This window comes from Amblyomma maculatum, chromosome 6 (genome assembly GCF_055883805.1).
Source record: "Amblyomma maculatum isolate TAMU_Amacu chromosome 6, ASM5588380v1, whole genome shotgun sequence".
NCBI classification, from domain to species: domain Eukaryota; kingdom Metazoa; phylum Arthropoda; class Arachnida; order Ixodida; family Ixodidae; genus Amblyomma; species Amblyomma maculatum.
Window position 1 is genome coordinate 110576818 of NC_139349.1, and position 21949 is coordinate 110598766.

At 47.0% G+C, this 21949-nt stretch overlaps 1 protein-coding gene across 1 annotated transcript; it reads left to right on the forward strand.

Moving 5' to 3' along the window:
• Positions 1 to 341: 341 nt before the first annotated feature.
• On the forward strand, positions 342 to 21384 carry LOC146186576 (BOS complex subunit TMEM147). The gene is made up of 5 exons (XM_084607290.1): positions 342 to 843; positions 1375 to 1513; positions 4420 to 4641; positions 17776 to 17897; positions 21149 to 21384. The coding sequence occupies exons 1-5, from the start codon at positions 767 to 769 to the stop codon at positions 21276 to 21278; spliced, it is 690 nt and encodes a 229-aa protein (XP_084463416.1). The 5' UTR covers positions 342 to 766; the 3' UTR covers positions 21279 to 21384.
• The last annotated feature ends 565 nt before the right edge of the window (positions 21385 to 21949 follow it).

The following is a 21949-nucleotide window of genomic DNA, read 5'->3' on the forward strand; positions in this document are numbered from 1 at the left end:
TTTGTATACCACATAAGTCTTCTACCTCTTGTTAATACAACCATCCACTGTTGAAAAGCGCCGATGTAAAAAATGCTCCGTAATTGTTCGACCATTTTTTTTTTTTTTTTTTTAAGTCCTTTACACGTTCTCACTTTCCAGCCGGTTTGGTGTGGGCAGCTGCAAGCCCACGTGTAATGACATGACATATGCTTATCTCTCTCAAGTCATGGCGCCAATGGACTGTGGAAGGAAGGGGGTACAAGATTAAGGGTTAAATGCGGGGGAAGGAGAGAACGCACAGAGCGAACACTGTGCATGGGACCGTATTTTCGCGACGTGACTGCTAGTTTAATAACTCCACTTAGTGATAATGGAGGTGGTTTTGCCTTAGAGAAAGATGTTTCTCTATGGGTTTGTTTGTGTGTTGCCTGAAAACGACGCCTTCCTCTATCTCCCTCTCTGCTTTCACTGCCTCCCGTACGGTAAAGTTGAGGAATCCACCGAGAAATGAGACAGTTACTGTATCTTTCCTTTTCTTAAAACCAATTTTATTTCGAAAACGGCTTGTGTGAAATTTTAAGTTTATTTTTTTTTAATAGCCTGCTGCGGGATTTCTAGTTCACTGCGGTATTTCAACAACATGGCGCTTTCCGTCGCTGGAGGAAAAGCATTACTTCGATAGGATTCTACTTTTACGTTCAGTTGCTGAAGTTTCTGAACGAACATTTGCACGCCTAGGTTTGTGATCATCGAGGACGTGTTATCGACAACAGCTTTCAGCAGTATGACGCTATTTCACTTCGGGAACTGCGTCGCCCTGGCATACGTGCCGTACCTCCTCACCTACAAGTATTCTGGATTGTAAGTAAAGCAGGCCGCTATTCCGAATTTGTAGACTAAAATCTTCGCTGAGTTCTTACGATCATAGAAACAATGACAGAGAAGGCACTAGTCCTGAAACTTTTCGCTCCTTGTCAGTTCACAACAAACAAGTATCGTAACTGCTTGATAAATAGTAAGTAGGCTATCTCAAATGCGCACCTCTATAATCGAAAGTAAAATACTGTTACTTGTTGTCATTGCAGTAAATACGCCGGCCCGTGAGTCATTCTAGCTCCGTTCATGATTGTGAACTGTTGACTGGATCTTTCTCACGTGAAATCCTAAAAAATATTTTATGCGGCACAGTGAGGAGCCCGTTGAAGCGTTCTCCCGGCGTTGTGTCGGTGTCAAAGGCAGCGCACAATTCGGGGACTAATTGCGTACCAGCCATCGGTCGAGAAACCAACACTAGCAAAAATGCATGTGGGAGTGGGTCACTTAATCGGCGACTAAGTGACCCCATTTGATTGTAGTATTTTTGCTTTCTTTTCTTTTTTTTTTTTCTTACAGGTCTGAGTATGGAGCATTTTGGAAATGTGTTCAAGCTGCAGCAATGTATATTGTTATGCAGCTGTGCAAAATGTTGATCTTGGCGACGTTTTTCCCGCCTGGCGACGTCTCTTCAGTTGGAGGTTTTGACGTGCTTGGAGTAAGTGATTCGCTAAAATCCGCAGCTGTCATTTTGACTGCTTTTCTGGCCTGTCAGTGAAATTCAGGTGTTTCATGAAAGCTTCATGACAGAGCTGTAGATCTATTATTTTATATGAGGCAGTACTAAGCTTATTTCTCTGTGTATGTGTGTGTATTTAATATGATTAAAAAGTTTATATTATGATGTGATACTGTTCTGGGTGCAGAGCTGTGTTGTTTTTGTGGCGTCATTCTTGGTGGGGTGTGCATTTGTGAATTTCCTTCTAAGCTGTGTTGCTAGAGGCTTAACAATTGTGTTGCAGTTTGGTAAAAGTTGTTAATGTAAGTACATTTGGAAGAATACACTGTGCTCTACTGTCCACAGTGGCCAGGTAATCCAGAGAGCTCATATGCTGCAATTGTGATACTGATTTCTTCATCCAGGTAGCCAATAAACAGATGTAGGGTCGAGAATTTGCTGCCTAAAACATTTTTATTAGTGGTAACCATGCTGACTAAATAAGCAGCTACAAATACTGCTTAACATTGCATCAACACTAGGTGTATATCAAGAATAAAACATGATATAATAGCAAACATTTTGCAATTCGTTTCTCTATTTTCCACAAAATAAATGTAGCTATGCTTTGCTAAAAAAAAATTAGGTTGTCACATTTAATGTTCAACAGTTACAAACAGTGATTTGCTTTCGTGGCTGTTCTACAGCTCTTGACTCTACCATATTTGAGGCAAATCTCAAGGCCAGAGAGGGCTGGAGCTCTCATTTTTGTACCTTGCTCGATAAGTGTCATGATCCTGTGCCTATCTACATTTTTCATGCGGCCACCAAGCACATGCATGCCTCTCCTCCTCTGCTCTCTTCCAAGCTCTGCTGGTTAAAGACAAGTCGCCAGCTTGTACAGCACGCCTGTCTGGAGCACTCAAACACCACCTTGTCACATATAAAGCGAAAGTTTTGAGCAAGGTCTCTGTTGTAGAGATAATGCTGGTGCTAGATCTAACACAAGTAGGCCATACTATTTGCCTTGGCAACCGCACTGCACCAGTAATAAAGCCAGCTGACACAAGATATGTGCAGTTATGTTTGCCAGCAGGTCATACATCTGCCGTTATGCATGCACAGTTGGCACATAGCAGAAGCGGATTGTGTGAGCGGCTCCTATGTCCATTTATTTTCAACAAATTTTTCGTGTGGGAGGCAGACTTTCAGTCACTTCCCAGGTGTGCCATTTCCTGGGAAAAAGAATTCAGCCACGAAGTGCTCTCTCTTTTATCATTTCATGCCATTGAACTGTGAGGACATGTGTATTGGGCTGTTATGAGGATACATACAGGCAGATGTTTTCGTCTACTTTTGTTTTTAAACGTTGCATTGCCTTCTTCTTTACCAGGTACCTTTTCGAATGGATGTGGTGAGCCCTTTACAGGAGTGCTGTATAATATGCATGACTATTGCAAATAGCAATTAGTATAGTAAGCACTGTAGAATTAGCCCCGCTTTGCACACCTTTACGTCTGTTTTGTTGTTACTGTTGTTGTTGTTGTTAGAGAACTGTTCTGTGTGCATCGCCTTTTTTTTTTGTTTTTGATCAATATTCCTGCACTGCATGATGATCATAACATATTTTATTTCTGTTATTGCCATGGGTGGAAAGAAGGAAAATGTAAAATTGTTACATTTTGCCAGCCTCAGTTTGTAAAGAAAATAAAAAGTGCTAAATTCACAGGGCCACACAGTTAGGATTGCAAAATAAGTCCTTGCTCCAAAACATTTGCTAAGAGGGCGGATTCCTTGCAAAACTTCAGTACTAGGTATCTTAATGAAGCTGTGGTGGTGCAGTGGCTGGTGAGCTCGACTACGGTGGCCAAGGACGCGGGATCGAATCCCAGCCGTGGTGGCCGCTTTTTGATTAAGGCGAAAAGCAAGACGCCTGTGTGCTGTGCGACGTCGAAATTTCCAGAGCCCTCCACTACGGCGTCCGTCATAGCCTGAGTCGCTATGGGACTTTAAACCCCATGAAACCAACCGATGCTTACAAACAAGTTTTAGCATATTGCTAGGGGTAACACAATGGTGTAGAAGGGTGTAGCTTGGCAGATTCGAATTACTGCAGCTTCACAATCAGATCAAAGACAGCTGCCATTTTCGTTAATTTAGTATACACTTACAGAAGAGTTATAGCAAGACCAAAATAAGAAAAAGATAAGACTCTAAGATAGCTTTGCAATTTTGCACATTATGAGTCTTATCAAGTTTTGAACTGTCAGCTGTGTGGTTTCTAGAATGTGTAGATGTCATTTTTTAGTGAAATAGGTTGGGGGTAACAGCTGTTCCTGAGAAGCATGTTACTTTCTGGCATTGCTGATAATGCACATCATTCACTCCTTGAGGTTTGGTTCATGCTGTTAACGTTTATTGCACTCCAACACGTACACAGCATTGCAGAAAAGGAAGTTGTAGGCAGTGGCTTCATACTGGGCCCCCATTCTTACTTTTGTACTCATTTGCACCAAGCAGGCATGGCAGGTGATATGCGCTGTTCATTGAGGATGACTCTAAAAGCAGCTTGTTATCTTCAGATGCCAGGTCTCAATGGTAGGCCCTGTTATATGAAATAAAATGCTTGTGAGTGCTAGTTGATTTGCTTCTTGTGTTGCATACCTTGAACATTGCTTGTGCGAAAATGGTGTGGCATGTACAATTTAATTTCTTTTTGCCATTTTATTGACACTTTATTCTTATAGCCTTGTTCTGTGGAACTGCATCTAGATGTTTGCACATGCTCTTGCTTATGCATTTGGAGAACTGCATCAGGCATGTGTAGTTGTAACATTTTGCTGGCCCTTTAGCGGCTTCCTGACAAGTGCAGTTGTGTGCTTCCCCTCCTTGCTGCTGCCCAGTAGGAGTTTCTCAAGTCCACTGTTGACCTGGCTGACCTCGTGGGGTTGCACCTAGTGATGACCAAGGTGGCTGGCAAGGGTGAAACAAAATTTTTGGTTGCTGGTCTGGGATGGGCCAGTGCAGAGCTGCTCATGACACGCTTCGTTCCTCTTTGGGTTGGCGCTCGGGGCATGGAGTTCGACTGGCGCTACGTGCAGCTGAGCTTTGACTCCAACATTTCACTGGTAAGTATGCTCAAAGTGTAGGCTTTTTTATCAGAATAGCACCTGCTTCATATAATAGCCTTGTGCAGTTTTGGTGAAACTCAATTGGCACTTGTTCACCCTTTGATGTACCTATTCTAGTCTCTCCACCTGCTAGTCTTTTGACAGTGTGTGTCGTTCATGTGGTCGTGCTAATTGTTGGCAATGTCAATTTTATAGATTGCATTACACACAAGTTGCAGTCTCTCTACTACACTTAAACATATATTTTACTAATTGTAACCATGAAGCGTGTTTTCACATATTTCACTTACTACGAAACCTCATTGATTCGAAGTCATTGCAACTGCAAAATATATTCGAATTAACCGAGTTTTGGAATGAACCAGTAAGTGCAAAAAATGGGACCCGTGCAACAATTTTTGCATTGGGAGCGTGCAGCCATTGTTGGACGAAGTCTGTAATCGTGGCCTCCGGATGGTTTCAACCGCCTAGGTTTTTTTTTACGTGTAATGTGCAGTTTTAGTGCAAATTAAAGAACCTCGCATAGTCAAAATAATGTCTGGATCCCTTCACTACAGTGTCCTGAGTCACTTTGGCACGTTAAGCCCCATAAAGCAAACCAGAGTGATGCAGCAGTGACCAGCAATAGCTACGAACTGGGGAATTGAATGTTAATGATAATATACTTTGTTTCATAGTCACCTTCATGGCTTTGACTAGGCTAACTAGGTTTTGAATAAGTATGAAGTGAGAAATGGAGCTGAGCCCACCAGTAGAACAAGACCCGCACAGCTCGCTCTGTGTGGGCCACCCAGCCAGTTTGCATATATGGCCTCAGCGGTCTCAGATGTGGTTCCTTATATAGATGTTTACCGTTCAGCATAACGCAGGGGTTCACAAACTTGGTTCCACGTGCTGCTTTTGTGGGACCTGCGAGCACTCACTCTGGCCTCTCCCTCCCTCCTCCCACTTCTTTTCCTGTCCCATTAACTACCTGGTTTGTTAAAACTTATTTTAGAGCATTGGCTCTTCTTATCCTGGCTCATTCCCCAGTTTGCGCTATTGGTCTCGGCACCATTTGGAGCACAAACCTTGGCGTGCTGCCAAGGTGAATGCTTTAACATGAGTGCTTGCGACGGTGGCTCACCTGACTGCCTTGGCAGCATGCCAAATGCCATTGTACATATTTTTAGAACGTGTATGAGACGATGTGGAAGGTGCATGGTTCGCGAGGTGACGTGTGTTAGGGTACATGCCCACATGTGCATGTTGACTTAAGGCATATGTAGGCTGCACTGCCAAGCTATTCGAGCCACAACAGAGACAAAGAGCAGATTGAGGTCGACGGAGAGGGCCTTTCTTGCACTATTATTGTATTGCAGGGCAGCAAGGCGACGGAAAAAAAGAAAAAAAAAAGCATGCATGTCTCTTTGGTCATTCTTTATGGGTTCGGAAATGCTAAGGTGAAGTGGTGAAGTTTTGGTGCTGACCAGCCCATTTGCGCCAAAAGCCAATATCTGCTTAATTAACAAAAAAAGAACACCAACACCACGTTGTGGCTAGAGCAGGGAGCAGTAGGTGGCCAATGAAAGTCGGGTGAGAGATAACATGATTCTGCACACAGCCTAGCCAATCAAGTTCGCGATTTGGTGAAGTACACGCTTTGTGACTTGTACTTTTCTGCATTCTTAGTACGAGTGAGATTGGGGCATTCAATTAAAAGTTGATTGCCATTATCAACTAAAGAAAAGCAAATTTTTAATGAAGCAATCGGTTTTTTAAAAAAAGCAATGAGCGTTCATTCACAAGCAACACTGCCCAATCGTGGCATTTGTGACGACCGGACGTGATTGATTGGGAGTGGTCTTGGCACACACTCAAGGCTGTTGTTATTCCTTGAGGCAAAATGGTTTGGGAACCTCTGGTAGCGCACATCTGTAATATACATCCCTAAGGCAGTCAAGAAATGCAGTTCCTAGTTGGTACATCACCCGTTTGGTCTATGCAACCTCTTCTCTGCTTGTGGTTACTTTTCATTAATCAGCCCTAACTGGCACCATGTCCTTGGGGCGTTTTCTGCAGTGCAGAGAAGAAATAATTTTTTTTTTTTTTTTTTCAGTAAAGATTGGAAATGTGTAAAGGGGTAAAAGGTATATCGCATTTCTTCAAGTCAGGTTTGTGGTCAGGAACTTGTAAGAAACCTTATTTGACGTGTCAAGTTCAGTTTAGAGGGTAAGAAAAGCAGCCATATATAAGTACATATTCTGCTCATTGTTGCTAACAATCCTTGTTGTTAACAAGACATGATGTGGACATCATGTCTTTGAAACAGTCTTCTCTTGCGGAAATTTTTTCATGTCTTGAATTGTTTCGCAGTTGATTAGATTTCAGTGCATTACTTGATTTTCTGGTTTGTCTGGCTCATGCCACACTATTTCACCATTGGCTGCATGTAAGGCAGGCTTTTTCGTTGATTTCATTCGTTGAGCTTTTCTTTGGGAAGTTGACAAAACAAGTTGCTGGGTTTAAAATAAAGTTGGATTACCTTTTAACCTGTTCAGTTGTATATTGAATTGAGAGGTAGCTCAGGCAAAAACATGAGCAGCAGGTTTCATGAGGTTTGTTTTTTAGCTTGAAAATTGCTGCTTTTATTTTGTTCATTTTATATTTCTCACTGGAATTGTAAGGTTGTTTAGTACCTTATCAGCATGAAACCAGAATCATGGGCATAATAAATTGAGTGAAGCATGTTTCGAAGACAATTAGGGGTTCTTGCAGTCAAAGCTTTGCTTTTGAGCATGTGCTTTGCACACTTCTCTGATTTTTTTTTACTCATTTGAACTTTTCTTCTTTTCAATGTGAGAACCTATAATTGATGTCTCAGCACAACTTGTCGGAACTGTAGTTTTGGTGCTTTTGAACTTTGCGGTAAAGTGAGCTAGAATGGGGTAGTGGATGTTACATGTACTATAGGTGGCACCACCGGCGACTTCAGTGTAGCGCTCTGCTGGTTGAAGGGGCCTGTGATCCTGTGACATGACCTTCTCCCTGTGGAAAAATGTGCAGTCTTTGTCCACATTTCTGAGATTTGCATGTGGCAGCTTTGCAGACATTTGATATATTGTTACATGGTGACAAGCGAGAAGACAGCACAACATGGCGATAGGGTGAAGGATGATTTTATGTCTGGCCTGGCGCGAGGGCTCCTCTCGCGTCACTGCCGATCTTTTTCGTAACACTTCCCAAGGCAACCGAGCGATCGTCCCGATCGGTTCGCTTGAAGTTGATGGTGACGTGACGGTGAGGATGTTCAAGGAAACACAGGAGTGAATGACTTGCTTGCCACCATGATGTCTGATGCGTGGGTGATCTGCCTCCCCTGGAGCTTTTCAACCATCCTCCACCAAAGCATCCATGGGACCGATGCCTCGAGGTCGCTTCGGGCGGCTTGGGCGGGGGTTGCGTGTTCGTGTCCATCGGTTCCTTCGGGTCATTTGGGTCTTTGGTCTGGTCTCGTTCGTCTGTGTGCCTTGTCTTCAGATCCGGGCTGGGGGCTGGGCGGCGGTAGTGATGGCTGGTTGGTTCTGTACAGGAAGGGCTGGGGCGAAGCTGTGTAGCAACATTCCAAGGCTCTCGGTCGATGGTACCGATGTACTGATGCGTCCATGCTTCAAGGCGAGGATGGGGATGATGACCCCACACCTCCACCAAAATGTTACGTGGTGACAAGGGAAAAGACAGCACAACATGGCGATAGGGTAGAGTGAAGGATGATTTAATGGTTGGCCTAGCGCGAGGGCTCCTCTCCCACCACTGCCGATCTTCTTCTTCGTAACAATATTAATGACTAGTGCTACTACCGGTGCTATGTGATGAACTAAGAGGTCAGACTTTTCTAACTGCAAACAAATGACTGATTTCTCTCCGTCATCCTTCGCATGTATGAAAATGAGTGCAGGGCTCGATAGCCCCATTTTCTGAGGTTTATGATTTACGGCCCCGATGATATGAAGAGTGCCAAGACACTGTAGGTTTGCTCAGGTAACATGTAAAGCTGTATCTGTATTCCTAATGGCCACATCAATCCGCATCATTTTGTTGCGCCCGCCTTCTGGATCATGAAATTATTGCCGCGCTGTTTCTGGAAGAAAGGTGCTTAAAATTGGCCACAGGTCATTATTCAAGACATCATAAGAGCTTGCAACTACACATGCACCACATACTATCAGCAGTCTAGTCTGAAGTTTTCAAATAACTACACAGCGAATCAGCTATGTTCGTTTACACGGTATTATTACATACGCTATGAAAACCAATCGATAGGAAGGAAAGGATGGGACATCCAGGAGCTCTAGGAATATGAAAACCAGCATTTATTAGTCATAGGTTTGCGAACAGCTGCTCAACATCAAGTGCTTAGCCTTTTCTTGCTTTCCTGATTATTCGGCATTCCTTCCTTGGCAAAAAAGTTAACTGAGAGATGTGAGGCATGTTGTGAGCATCCGATTTCTCACGACAGCGCATTTTTTGCTACATCAATTACATCAATTTATTTGCTGCCCAAATGCAGTTCGTGGCACGAAAAGCACTCCGTGAAAATATTTTCGAGCTTGCTCAAGAGCTGCACACCTGAGCTGACGAGTACAGCAGCCCCCGGGGACTGTTGTGCTGAGCTGGAAGGTTGTGGCACGCAAGCTGAAATCTTTCTCCTGGCGACACCATGGTGGGCAGGCTTCTGCAAGCTTCGCAATTAATTTTCATTGGACTCTTTTTAGCAACATATTCAGAATGTAAAATATCAGCCTATACTTCGTCTCACAAGATGTTTGCAGCACTGCGAAAGGTACAGCTCTCTCGTCCAATCAGGGCTGCGGAAACACAAAAAATAGTCCCTCAAATGTTTGAGCAGTGTGGGGCTGTTATAAATCAACAAGCACAGCAAATTAAAACATAGCTTGGACTGGTAGTTTCAAGAGTATTCCAATCTGTGAATGAATTACCAGAGAAAGCCCATACGTACACAGCTCTGCGGAGGCCCGGTGCGACGTAGTGATGCGTTTCCATTTTCCGACATGGCCGACAGGCACTGTTTTCCCAAGCAGGCGGAGCAGCTAGCTTTAAATGTTTTTGAAGCGCTTCACATCGAGAGTGGAGGCAGCTCAATTACAAATGCGCTCATCAAGAGGATGGCAAAACTCATTCAAGTGAACGAGCGTACGCTCTACCAGTAGACAACGGAGGCATTGAAGGCGGGCCAAGTGTGTGGTTTCCACGTGGACATAGGCCACGAACCACCGCGGGTTCGAGCGTCGCGCGAGCCGAAGCCCCGATCAGCCGTCACCGCGCGCGCACTGAAACACTGCAGCGCGCACTCAACCTCCACCGGGAGGAGAGCACTTCGCTGCAAGGACACCAACCTCCAAGTTCACAAAGGAGACGTTTATTGAAACGCCATCCTCCAGCGGCACACACACACACACGCACACACATACACATATTTACAAACGCACATACGCATATTTACAAAAGCGCATACACACACACGCAGTCACCGTGTCAAGGGAGCGCGCGAGGAGCTAGGCTCCCCTGCGCGCACGAAGTGACACGGAGTGCGCACCGCAAGCACGCAAGGGCGTGCTGTGATCTCTCTCTCGCAGTGACCAAAGGGTTCCTTTGAGAGAGATTGGGCAACCACCGCAAGGTACGCCTGTCGCGGATCGTTGGATCACGATCGACAAGCTCGAGTTGCGCTGTCAGGTACGACCCGGAGCAGACGAACTCGAGTACACACTGGTCTGCGCGGACAAAGGCCGGTAGACAAGAACAGTTGCGTACGCACCTTGCGATGTCTCGGAGGGGTCTCTCTCTGGGCTCCGCTCGGACAGTCGCGCGAGCGCGGCTGTCGAAGCGGTGCCGTGTTCCCGCCAAAAGGCGCCAATGAGAACAGCCACTGGGACGCCAGGGCGGAGCTGTGGCCCGAACGACAGTGACAAGTCGCTCGAGCCCCTCTCCGCCGCCTCAGGCGGGAGAAAGGGAACGGGGAGAACAACTGGGAAGCGGGCGGCGGCCGCGCAAAGGGCAGTCGCAGCAAGCCCGAATCCCACATCCTCCTCTCCTTAATTGCCCTCCTACCCATCAGTGAAAGCACGCGGCAGGTCCCCAGCATGAAGAAAAGAATGCTATCCTCACGCAACAAGTCAACTACTCTTCAGTTCCAGCAAGAAAGATCTCGAAAAGACAGACAGTCAAGAAAGACAAACATTAGCAAGGCGCACAAAAACAAAAATGAACAAGATGACATGAAGAATAATGTACAAAGTTCCGGAGGCTAAGTAACAACGACTATGAACAGAGCACAATCATGTACAGAACACAACTATGTACAGAATAACTATGTACAAACGCAACTATTTACAGAGGTTCCAGAGTTCGTCGGTGCAGCTCAGGGAGCCTGCGGTGACTCACCGCTCGTTGACTTCTGGGTGGCCAACGTTCATCCTTGGCTGCAAACGATCTCGGTCGGTGGTGGTACAGGTTAGGTGCAGGGACAGCGAACACGCCGAAGGGGCCCCGGGTGTGGAAAGTCCGTGGCTCCGTGGCGATCCAAGACGCACATATGGGAAGACCGCGCGGGGCTTCCTTTCCACCGCGCTTCGCACACGCCGGCAAACACACATGGCGCGACGTCGTCGCCTCCACGCCCAGGCACGCACACGCACAGCCACTCACACACCAAAGGGTGATGCCGACGTTCCGCGGCGAACCTGTCCCGAGCACCTTCGCAACCGCGGCGGCCTTGGGTGAAAGGGGCATCGTCCATGCTCCCCGTCCCCAAACGGCCCCAACTTCCTTTCCACACACACCGGAAAGGCCACGCGTCGGAGCTGCCTAATGAGCAACCCTCGCAATTTCAAGAAGAAAGAGGAGAGATGACGCGCTGTACAAAAGAAGGCACTCACTGTACAATATTTACAAGATAAGAAGCAAGAATGGAGACAGAAGAAAGCGAAAAATGGGAACAGAGGCACACACAAAAAAAATAATAATAAAGCACACAGGCTGGAACTGAACGAGCCAGAAAAGGGGGAGACCAACCTTGCTTCCGGGTAGGGTTGAACGAGCAAGCTCGCTCGGTGAGGCGGTATGCCTTCGGTTGCGGAAAAGGCCCGCCGTCCGGCATCAATCACACAGGTGAACGTCGCCTCACCTTGTACCGGTGCGGGGCACGGCTGCGTTCCACCGCATCGGGTGTGCCTTGGCGCTTGCCTGTGGTGACAATGGGCACCAGCGCAAGCTCGTCAGACCATTACGCATAGGCCTTCAGGTCTGCAATGTAGGCACGGCTGGCTTTCCCCATAGGGGGATTCTCCAGCAATGAGCCCCTGCTTGTTACTGGGGAAATGCCCCATGAAATCGCAGGTGGCCATCTGCCACGGACGCACACTGTCAGTTGGTTTCGTCATGCCCGGTGGCTTGCCACCCCTTGACTTCTCCATTTGACAGACATGGCAGGAACGGCAAAAGCGGAAAATGTCGCGCTTCATGCCGGCTGCAGTCACCGATTGACTCAGTTTCTTTAAACCTTGGAGCCACTCAGATGACCAGCCAATGGTTTGTCGTGAGAGAACGCAACAGAGCGCCGCTCAGACATTGGGGAATAGCCACTTCAAATGGTTCATGGACTCATCATCTGTGGCTATGTATTTCAGCGCGAGCCTGTCATGGCCCAGCAAACATGAATCCCCGGGGCACGCCACGACACACGCTGGTTCGTGCCCCCCTGCGCCCGCTCAATACAAGTAGCGTAACGGCGCTGCGCCCGCTGCAATACAAGCAGCGTAACGGCGCTTCGTCTCCCAGAGACCGTCGCTGACATCGCGACAAAACGGGTCATTCTGCTGGACCGTCGTAGCTCTTCATGGCTGAAAACGATCCCAGTCATCTCAAAGGAGAGCCTGGTTTCGTCCCCCCGCAGGTTCGCAGCAAAACTTCCGCTAGCATCGGCGTCTCAGATGTGCTCACAAAGAGCTTTCACCCTCGCCTGCTTTGCGAAGCGCTGCTTACCCGGATAGCAGAATGGGGAACCCGTCTGCGGGCGTCCCCTCCGTGCCGCTCTGCGGCTCGTCCGCTGTTTCGCCCCCTTCGCCCGCCGTCCGTAAAGACGCCGCCGCGGGCGAGTGGGGCACGGGATAGCGCGTCAGCTACCACGTTCGTTCTCCCCTGTAGATACTGCACCGAAAAGTCGAAATGCTGTACCAAGAGGGAATGGCGCGCCAGCCGGCTCGCAAGTTCAAGGAGCCGCATCAGCCAACTGAGCGCGCTGTCGGTCCGGTTTCCAGAGGGAGCCCGGGCGACGCCTCGCCGTTCCCCGAACAGAAATGTCTGCAAGCGGGGTACGGGTGCTGTTGTGCGGAGATGCCGGCAGCGGCGGCGTCGCGCACATTGCTTCCGCAACGGCGTAAAGCTCAAACAGCGGAGGCATATGGTCAACGGTCCCACCGCAGGGTGGTCCGAAGAACCATGTTCGTGTTTCAGTGCCTTTGCCGAGTGCCGCGCAGAGGGCGGCAGGCATGGCGCATGAGCTTGATCGTCAAGGCGACCGGCTCGGCCGATGTGCTGTCCAACGACTCATGGAGCCAGGGACAATTCACGTTGGGCGCCAGTTGTGGTTTCCACGTGGACATAGGCCACGAACCACCGCGGGTTCGAGCGTCGCGCGAGCCGAAGCCCCGATCAGCCGTCACCGCGCGCGCACTGAAACACTGCAGCGCGCACTCAACCTCCACCGGGAGGAGAGCACTTCGCTGCAAGGACACCAACCTCCAAGTTCACAAAGGAGACGTTTATTGAAACGCCATCCTCCAGCGGCACACACACACACACGCACACACATACACATATTTACAAACGCACATACGCATATTTACAAAAGCGCATACACACACACGCAGTCACCGTGTCAAGGGAGCGCGCGAGGAGCTAGGCTCCCCTGCGCGCACGAAGTGACACGGAGTGCGCGCCGCAAGCACGCAAGGGCGTGCTGTGATCTCTCTCTCGCAGTGACCAAAGGGTTCCTTTGAGAGAGATTGGGCAACCACCGCAAGGTACGCCTGTCGCGGATCGTTGGATCACGATCGACAAGCTCGAGTTGCGCTGTCAGGTACGACCCGGAGCAGACGAACTCGAGTACACACTGGTCTGCGCGGACAAAGGCCGGCAGACAAGAACAGTTGCGTACGCACCTTGCGATGTCTCGGAGGGGTCTCTCTCTGGGCTCCGCTCGGACAGTCGCGCGAGCGCGGCTGTCGAAGCGGTGCCGTGTTCCCGCCAAAAGGCGCCAATGAGAACAGCCACTGGGACGCCAGGGCGGAGCTGTGGCCCGAACGACAGTGACAAGTCGCTCGAGCCCCTCTCCGCCGCCTCAGGCGGGAGAAAGGGAACGGGGAGAACAACTGGGAAGCGGGCGGCGGCCGCGCAAAGGGCAGTCGCAGCAAGCCCGAATCCCACAAGTGCTATCACCGAAAAAGCGTGCTGGCGGAAGAGGTTGCGAGCGGACAAAAAAGCTGGATGATTTTGATTTGAGCGTGGTGCTTAAGGTGGTGCACAGCTTTTTCCAGAGAGGCAAAATTCTAACTATTGCAAAAATGGTAGCACATTTCGCAAATGACGACTCGCTACCGATTGTGTCCACAGCGACAATGCAAATAATGCTTAAGAAACTCGGCTTCCAATACAAGAAGCGCTCTCGCAATGCAATGCTAATCGAAGCGACGCATATTGTGCAGTGTCGCCGCCGGTACCTGCGTCAGGTAGCGGAGCTGCGACACCGGGGTAGACCAATTTTTTTTCACTGAGGAAACGTGGGTCAATGCCTGCCAGATGCGAAGTTGAGTGTAGACTGACTGCATCATCCAATCTACCCACGAAGCACATCAATGCGGATTGCCGACTGGTCTACAAAACCCCGGTGGCAAAGGTGGCAGGCTCATTGTTACACACTTGTTACGCAACAAGGTTTTGTCGAAGGCGCAGCGGAAGTTTTCGGAGCTAAGAAAAAGTCGGGCGACTACCACGAGGAAATGAACGGGGAACACTACGAGAAGTGATTCTCCCAGAAACTTCTCCCACTACTACCACCCCGGCAGCGTTATAGTGATGGACAACGCGCCATATCATTCTGTGAAGCAGGATAAGGTGCCGCGGATGAGTAGCCTCAAAAAGGAGATGCAGGCCTGGCTTTTCGGAAAAGGTGTCACGTGGAGCAACGACATGGTGAAAGCTGAGCTCATGCAGCTTGTCAACAATGTGAACACAGGTGGGGACCAATACCGTATTGACTGCATCGCTGAAGCTGCTGGCCATCTTGTTGTGCGCTTGCCGCCCTACCACTGCCAACTGAACCCGATAGAGCTTGTTTGGAGCGATGTCAAGGGTTTCGTGGCCAGTCGAAACAAGACGTTTAATCTCCAAGAGGTGGAGCCTCTGGTTTGGCAAGGCATCAGGCAAGTGACAGCTGGTAAATGGACAAATTATATGCAGCATGTTATCAGTGAGGAAGATGTGATGTGAAAACTGGACCACATCATCGACGATGTTGTTGACCAAGGATCGGCTATTTTCAACCTGGAGGACGACTCAACCAGCAGCGCTGAATTGAGTTGCGATGAGGACAATGAGAAGAGCCCCTTGAATGTGCAAACGTTATTCCTGAAATGTGCACGCACAAGTCGAGACCATTCACTACTGTTGCAGCGGGAGTAACAAAAATGAGAACAATATCGTCTCTGGTGAGATATGGCAGGCGCTGTAGTTGAGGGCTCTGGATTAATTTTGAGCGCTTGTGCGTTGGCTTTCGCGCTGCACATGCAATTGCTTTTCATTCCGTCACCATTGAAATTCCGCTGCCCCGGCCTGCATTCGACCCAACTTACTTGTGCAGTGACCTCGCTGGAGCAAATAAATTTACAGTCGAAACCCGCAATAACGAAATCGTCAGGGACAGCAAAAAAATTCGCTTTCGTGAGAATTTCGTTGCCGCGGAAATGAGACAGAAAAGATAGAAAACAGCCCGCAAAAAGAAAATTTATTGCCAAAAGTCGGTTAGCTTAGTTTGCCGAGCCTTGCCTTCCAACAACTTCATAGTTCTACTTTCATATTGCAAGAAGTGATCCATTGCCACTGTTTTGTGCTGTGCTCGAGTCCCATTTTCAAGCGCACTGAGAATGGCTGCCTTACTTTTCGAAATTGTGGACACAGAGCTGCACGCAATCCTGTACCCGTTGGTGAGATCCATTTTTTTTTCCTGCATTTTTCTACTTGAGCAATGACGGCAGCCTTCTCTTGCAGCGACAAAAATCTTCATTTTTTGGCTGACGGAGACATCTTTCAAAACACAAACGTGCCGACTGCTGCTCATACACACACACACACACCACCACCACCGCACACAATGAGCGCACGTGCTCCGTTTTGGCAAGCCTAAAAGTGTAGTGTCACTGATAAGTCTAGTGTCACTCCCTGATGTGTCGCTGCAAGGCTGCCTCCTCTAAACATAGCCTCCGATATCACCTGCGCGCAATGCGTGCGGGTGACCTTGGAGGTCATGCTCTGAGTGTGTTCAGGCGCGGCCTCCGCGAGCACTGCCCTGTGGAACCGATCACAGAGGGCACACGCTGTGCCGGTATGGTGGCTAGCGCTGGCTAAAGATGGTTAAAGTCGCGCCGGCTGCAAGATTGCCAGGCGCTATAACACTGTCGCTGCAGCCACGCAAGCGTGCTGTGGCAGTTAACTTAATTTGAGCGCTTTTTTGACGCTGTTATTCATAATATGAGAGACAGTATGCGGACCGGCGTTGCAGCAAATTTCGTTTTCGTGGGATTGCGGTACGAAAATGTTTCGTTGCTGAGAGATATGAAATACATTGGCCTCTATAGGCATTTGCCGGAGATTCAGAAATATTTCGTTGCAGCGAGAATTTTGTATTCTCGAGATTTCGTTATCACAGGTTTCGACTGTATATGCACATGACAGAAACACTGAAAATAACTGTGACATGACAACCGAAGATTGATACGAACAGGTGGTGACAAAAGAAGAAAGTGGGGCCAGTCCCTTTGCAACGGGTGTTCCCCTGTCCAAAAACAAAAGAAAGAACAAAGACATCAAGCGCCACCTGCTAGAGACAAAATGAAGCTAACTACTAGTACGCCTCCCTTCACATGGATGGAGCCATTTGTCGGGGCGACTGGTGCGTAGGGACACAGTCACATAGTGCGCGCAATCCTGATTGGAGGAGAGAGCCGTACCTTTCACACTGCTGCGAGCATCTTGTGAGACGAAGTATACAATCGCTTCAGCCATATGGTGGCTGTGATCAACAGATGCCAGTGCAGTAACTGGCTGATCCTCCGTGTTTGCACTCAGTCGTGTCTGGCTTTGTGCTTCCTTGATATGACAGCGTGTCAGCAATGAGGCTAGCTGGTCCTGCTTGCACTTCCTCTGCTTTGTTCTTTCCACAAGGCTATAAAAAGAAAGACAACTCAAAAACTAGGCTGGAGTTGGGTGGTCATTGATACCTGATTATTGTCGGATTATACGAAATAAGTTCCTTATGTGGTCCTGACTGGTTTTGGAGGTCATCATGCATTTATATCCATTGGGGAGGATTTATACCCGCTCTCATTATTTTCCGAGATCAGCATTTAAATTTAGGATCGTGTTGCCTTTCACATACGCTTAGCCTATCCGGCAGCCTGGCACAATGGTTTTGTTTTCGGGGTGGAATCTGCATAGCAGAAGTCACAATTTGTTCGGTCACATTGTCTACTGCAGAACAAAGCCTTCAGAATGCCAAGAATACAGACCCAGGAAATCAACGTCACGCAGCGAAGATGCGAACGCATGCAAAGGCAAACTGCAATGCGCTGCAGCCTCTTCAACGCGCGCTGCTACATTGAAGGCGGCGGTGGTGGCCTCCCGCGGAGGCGTGCAGAACTAGAGTCTGTTGACGTAGGCGGCATCATCGCAGTATATGGCGCTTCGACTACCCAGTTCTAGCTCACTTTAACTGCGGTAATACGTTTTTCATTGAAGAATGAGTATTGACAGGATCCAGGCAACAACAGTGTGGTGTATGTGATGGTCTTTCCACAGGTGAACCACATCAGCACAGCCACGCTGGTTTGGCTGTGGAACCGACATGACTTGCGGAAAGTACACCTCCCTGTGGTCACTGTGCTGCTTGCCATCATCTGCTACCGGTCACTGCTCATAGAGTATGTGCAATGTCTTCTGTCTGGTGCACATCAGGAACTGTCATGTAAATTTGCGGGAACTATACACAAAGGAGCTGTTGCTGAGATCTTCTTCTTTAATTGTACTGACTTCGCACGAGCAGTTTCAGTCATGATCAATCAGATCACTAATCTAGATCTGGCATTGCTGCATGGCCAATTCAATTGTGATTGAGCCCAGTCCCACTTAACTCCAAGCCAGTTGTCTCAGTCGACTCCATCTTCAATCTGGAAAGACAGTCAAAAGCAAACTGCAAATCAAATGGAGAGGGTGGTTTTGCGTAAAATTTCTGAAATTTAATTTTGCATTCTTCAGTGCAGTTTGATTTCTAAAGCTATGTAACACTGCCAGCAACAGAGCCTACCTAGATAGTTTTGAAAACGGCAATACCGGCATGCATGGACTGGCAGTACTGTGCTTTGAGTGCACTTGTGGTGGGCCCTTTTGTAGCCATAGCTTGTTCATGTAATGTTTTATAAGAGGTGCTTCTGGTCATGTTTATTTAATTGCTTGCCGCTATATGTACATCTGTGTGCGCATGCAGCACCCTAGTAGGCTATTAAGTAGGCCTGCTCATTGATTGGGATTATTCAGTGGAACTTTGGTTGGTGCCAGACTAAACCAGAACAGAAATTGCCCATGTGACTACAGTACAAGTCTGTAGGCATAATTCGCCAGTGTATAGTTGCCATGTGAAACTAGCATCAAATGTGTGCAGAGAATTCGTGTATAGCAGGAATTAAAGGTCAAGTCTGGGGATGATAGGATTTCTGATAATGCACCCATGCAGCTTGTAGGCTTACATGCCAGTACTTTTTCACAAGCTCTGACTCTATCAGCCAAGGCAGGATGCCTTTTTGTTTTAAGGGTAGTGTTTTATTAAGCACTATTGTACTAGGCACTAATTGTACACTCTTCCAAATTATTGCTTATATCGAGTGTCGCATGGCTAAATGCAACATCTTAAATGATTGTCTCAGCTACACTGCTTGCTTATTCATGCTGTTTATTTAATGCATGATGTGGCATTTTAACAGTACCTTCTCTTTAATAACGTGTTAATTGCATGATATAGTCAGAAATAACTGAAAATCCGCATTGTCAGCTGTGACAAAAATCCAAACAAGTAGCATACACTGCAGTGATCCTTGCGGCACATCCGCCCTAAAAGAAGCTCATCACCATTTCCACGTAGAGGGGTCGTTCACTCACTGCTGCTTGTAGTGCTTGGTAGTAGTACTTGCGTGCATGCTAGTTGGTTAGATGAACCTGATGAATTCTGGCGCTGCATAGTCACTCCTCACAAACACACACCAGAGATTACAGCGAGACGTTCATACCGGTGAAGTGCACGCTACCAACTGACTATTTGTGCTATGAAAAAGAAGAAGGAAACATGACAAAAAAGATGTAAGGTGGGAGAAGAAGAAGATGTAAGGTTACAATAAGGAAAAGAAGAAAACTGAGAGAATTCAGGAAAAAATGGAAAGGAAAATATTCTGAAGGAACAAAAAACTAAAATATCAACAAATTGCACCTATCTTGTCCTATTGTCCAAGCGAAGCAGTAGCACTTCCTTCTTGCTGAGCACCACAGACATTGTCAGCTCCAGGAAACCTGGGGACCCATTGCTCTCGTTGTGGAAAGGATTCCACTCAACAGTACCCAAGGGGTAAACATTGTGGAGCCAGGTTCACGGAAACCAAGGTGCTGGCTCGGGCAAAAGACGCTTTGAAAAGAGAGATTATTGAAGCATTTAAGATGATTTGAGTCAAGAAGGGGAATGCGTGAGTGTTCCATCTGTGGTGCTCAGCAAGAAGGAATTGCTACTGCTTCGTTTAGACAATGGGACAAGAAGATAGGTGCAACTTGCCATTATTTTCGTTTTATTTGTTCCTTCAGAATTTTTCTGTCTCCACTTTTTCCTGAATTTTCTCAGCTTTCTTCTTCTTATTGTGCCCCTACATCTTTTTTGTCATGTTTCTTTCTTCTTCTTCTTCATAGCACAAATAATAGCCAGTTGGTAGTATGCGCTTCACTGGTGTGAATGTCTTGCTGTAATCTCTCGTGTTTGTGAGTGACTATGCAGCACTAGAGAATCAGGTGTAGGGCTTGATTTGTCTTTTTATTTCTGCAGATGATCCAGATTTTTAGTTTTAAATGAATCAGTCAAATACTCCATCTTAAGATGTTACTGCAGCAAAGGGACGACTAATTGCCGTGTCTTGATTTGAACTCCTGCACTAACAAACCTCTACCCGAGAAAAGCAGTTTACGCATTTCATTTAGCGATGCTTCACGTGATATTGGCCAAAATTTTGATGTGTCTTTAGACAGAAACTAGATTGCGCTAAACAGAGATTGATTTTGGGGCTCATGGCTACAGTTACAATAACCATTGCCTATAACTGGTAAAAAAGTCATCAAATGTAGGTAAGACTTCAAGCTGTGGATCAGTTCCCTTTTGCCCTGCCTTTTGCTAGTTCTCTGGGTTAGCTTATTGGTGGAGTGAATGCCCGGTGAGGCTATAATTGCAGTTTCAAACCTCAGACCAGGGTGAATCTTTCTTCAACTGGGAAGTTTCTTTGGAAGCTGTATAGCTTTCCCTTGTGGCTGTATGGCCCCGCTTGTGTGGATTTTGAGTACTTACTCTCTTATTGTAAGGTTAACTAGTTACAAAAGTAATAGCTTTGATCTTGCTGCATTCACAATGCAGGTATGAGACGGACACAAGGGAAGTCTGAAAAGCACGAATAAACGCATGGGGAACATACCGTTATGACCCAAACATAATGTGTCTGCAATCTTCATGCGTACACAATTTTCATGTTTGCAAAAGCAGAAAACACATAACTTGTGCAAAAGTCTGAATGATGTGTGGCCTGCAAGGGTGGCAGAGGGGGGTGAGGGGAAGGTAGGTTGTTAGGTGTGCTGTGCGCATTCCAACCAATCGTTGTAGGGTCCTTGAGCGCAGCAGTTTGCTACTTTCAAAAACTTTGTGATTGCTGTTTAATGTAGCAGTTGACTCCGCTTTCCGCTATAACTTGAACACTTTGCACGTGGCATGCACTTAAAAGGGGCACTGAAAGAAAGCTCCATTCAGTTCTTGCTTTTCTTGCATTTTTTGGGGGCAGTTTTTGTTCCTTGGCTAGTGTTTGCCCGGCAGAAAAAGATACATTTGTAGCTGCAGAAATCATATTTATTGCCTTCCTCTTCTTTTTATGCTTTTCAGGCTGATGGTCCAGACCTTGGCATTTGGACCCTGGCTTGTGTTGGCTGTAAAACTAATGGCAGCTGTCAGTGTCGGTTTTTCCGCCTTGCATATCTATCTAAGCCTTACACAAAGCATGAACTCGTATTGAGGAGTTGCTGACCTCAGTTGTGTGCAGCCGCAGCCACATTGTCATAGTCACTCATTTGGACTAGGCCAAGTTTATGTTAATATATAAAGTTATTTTTACACTTCTAGGTGTGCTCTTGTGATTGTATTGCGTTGGTGTGCTCTGCGTCAAGTTTTCGCACTGGGAATTTGTGCTGTTTTTCATGTTGGATGTTCACCAGTTTGCCCAAGCTCTGTTGCTAGTATTTGCCACTCAAGCTAACTTAGCTAATTTAAACTTCTAGTTTAATCAGCAAATACTCCAGTCCTATCGAAATCAGATGTACAATAGACTCATTAATTCAAATGTCAAGGAACCTCAGGTCTTTGTTTCTGTTATCAGACGTTCACCTTTATAAGTCAAGATTAACTGTGGTTCATTCCTCTACAATTTTTTTCTATTTAAGCGCAGTTCAGGCATAGCCAAAACATAAAATGAGAGTGAAAGGCACTCATTTGCTTATTCAACCAGCAGTCTCCAGCTTCTTGCATGGATGGGTAAAAGATATTTCTAATGTGCTACTTACTGAATTCAGTAAAACTTCATTAATGGAAACTTAAAGAAAGAAAAAAAAAAAAAACATCTGAATTGTGAACAAATTAGGTGCCCCCTCCACCTCACAAATATTTAGAAGGGTTTTAGACATGCTTAAA

Coding starts and splice junctions, on each gene's coding strand:
- LOC146186576 (XM_084607290.1), top strand. CDS start 767: ATGACGCTATTTCACTTCGGGAACTGCGTCGCCCTGGCATACGTGCCG. Junction 844..1,374: donor ACCTACAAGTATTCTGGATT/GTAAGTAAAGCA, acceptor TTTTTCTTACAG/GTCTGAGTATGGAGCATTTT. Junction 17,898..21,148: donor TACCGGTCACTGCTCATAGA/GTATGTGCAATG, acceptor TATGCTTTTCAG/GCTGATGGTCCAGACCTTGG.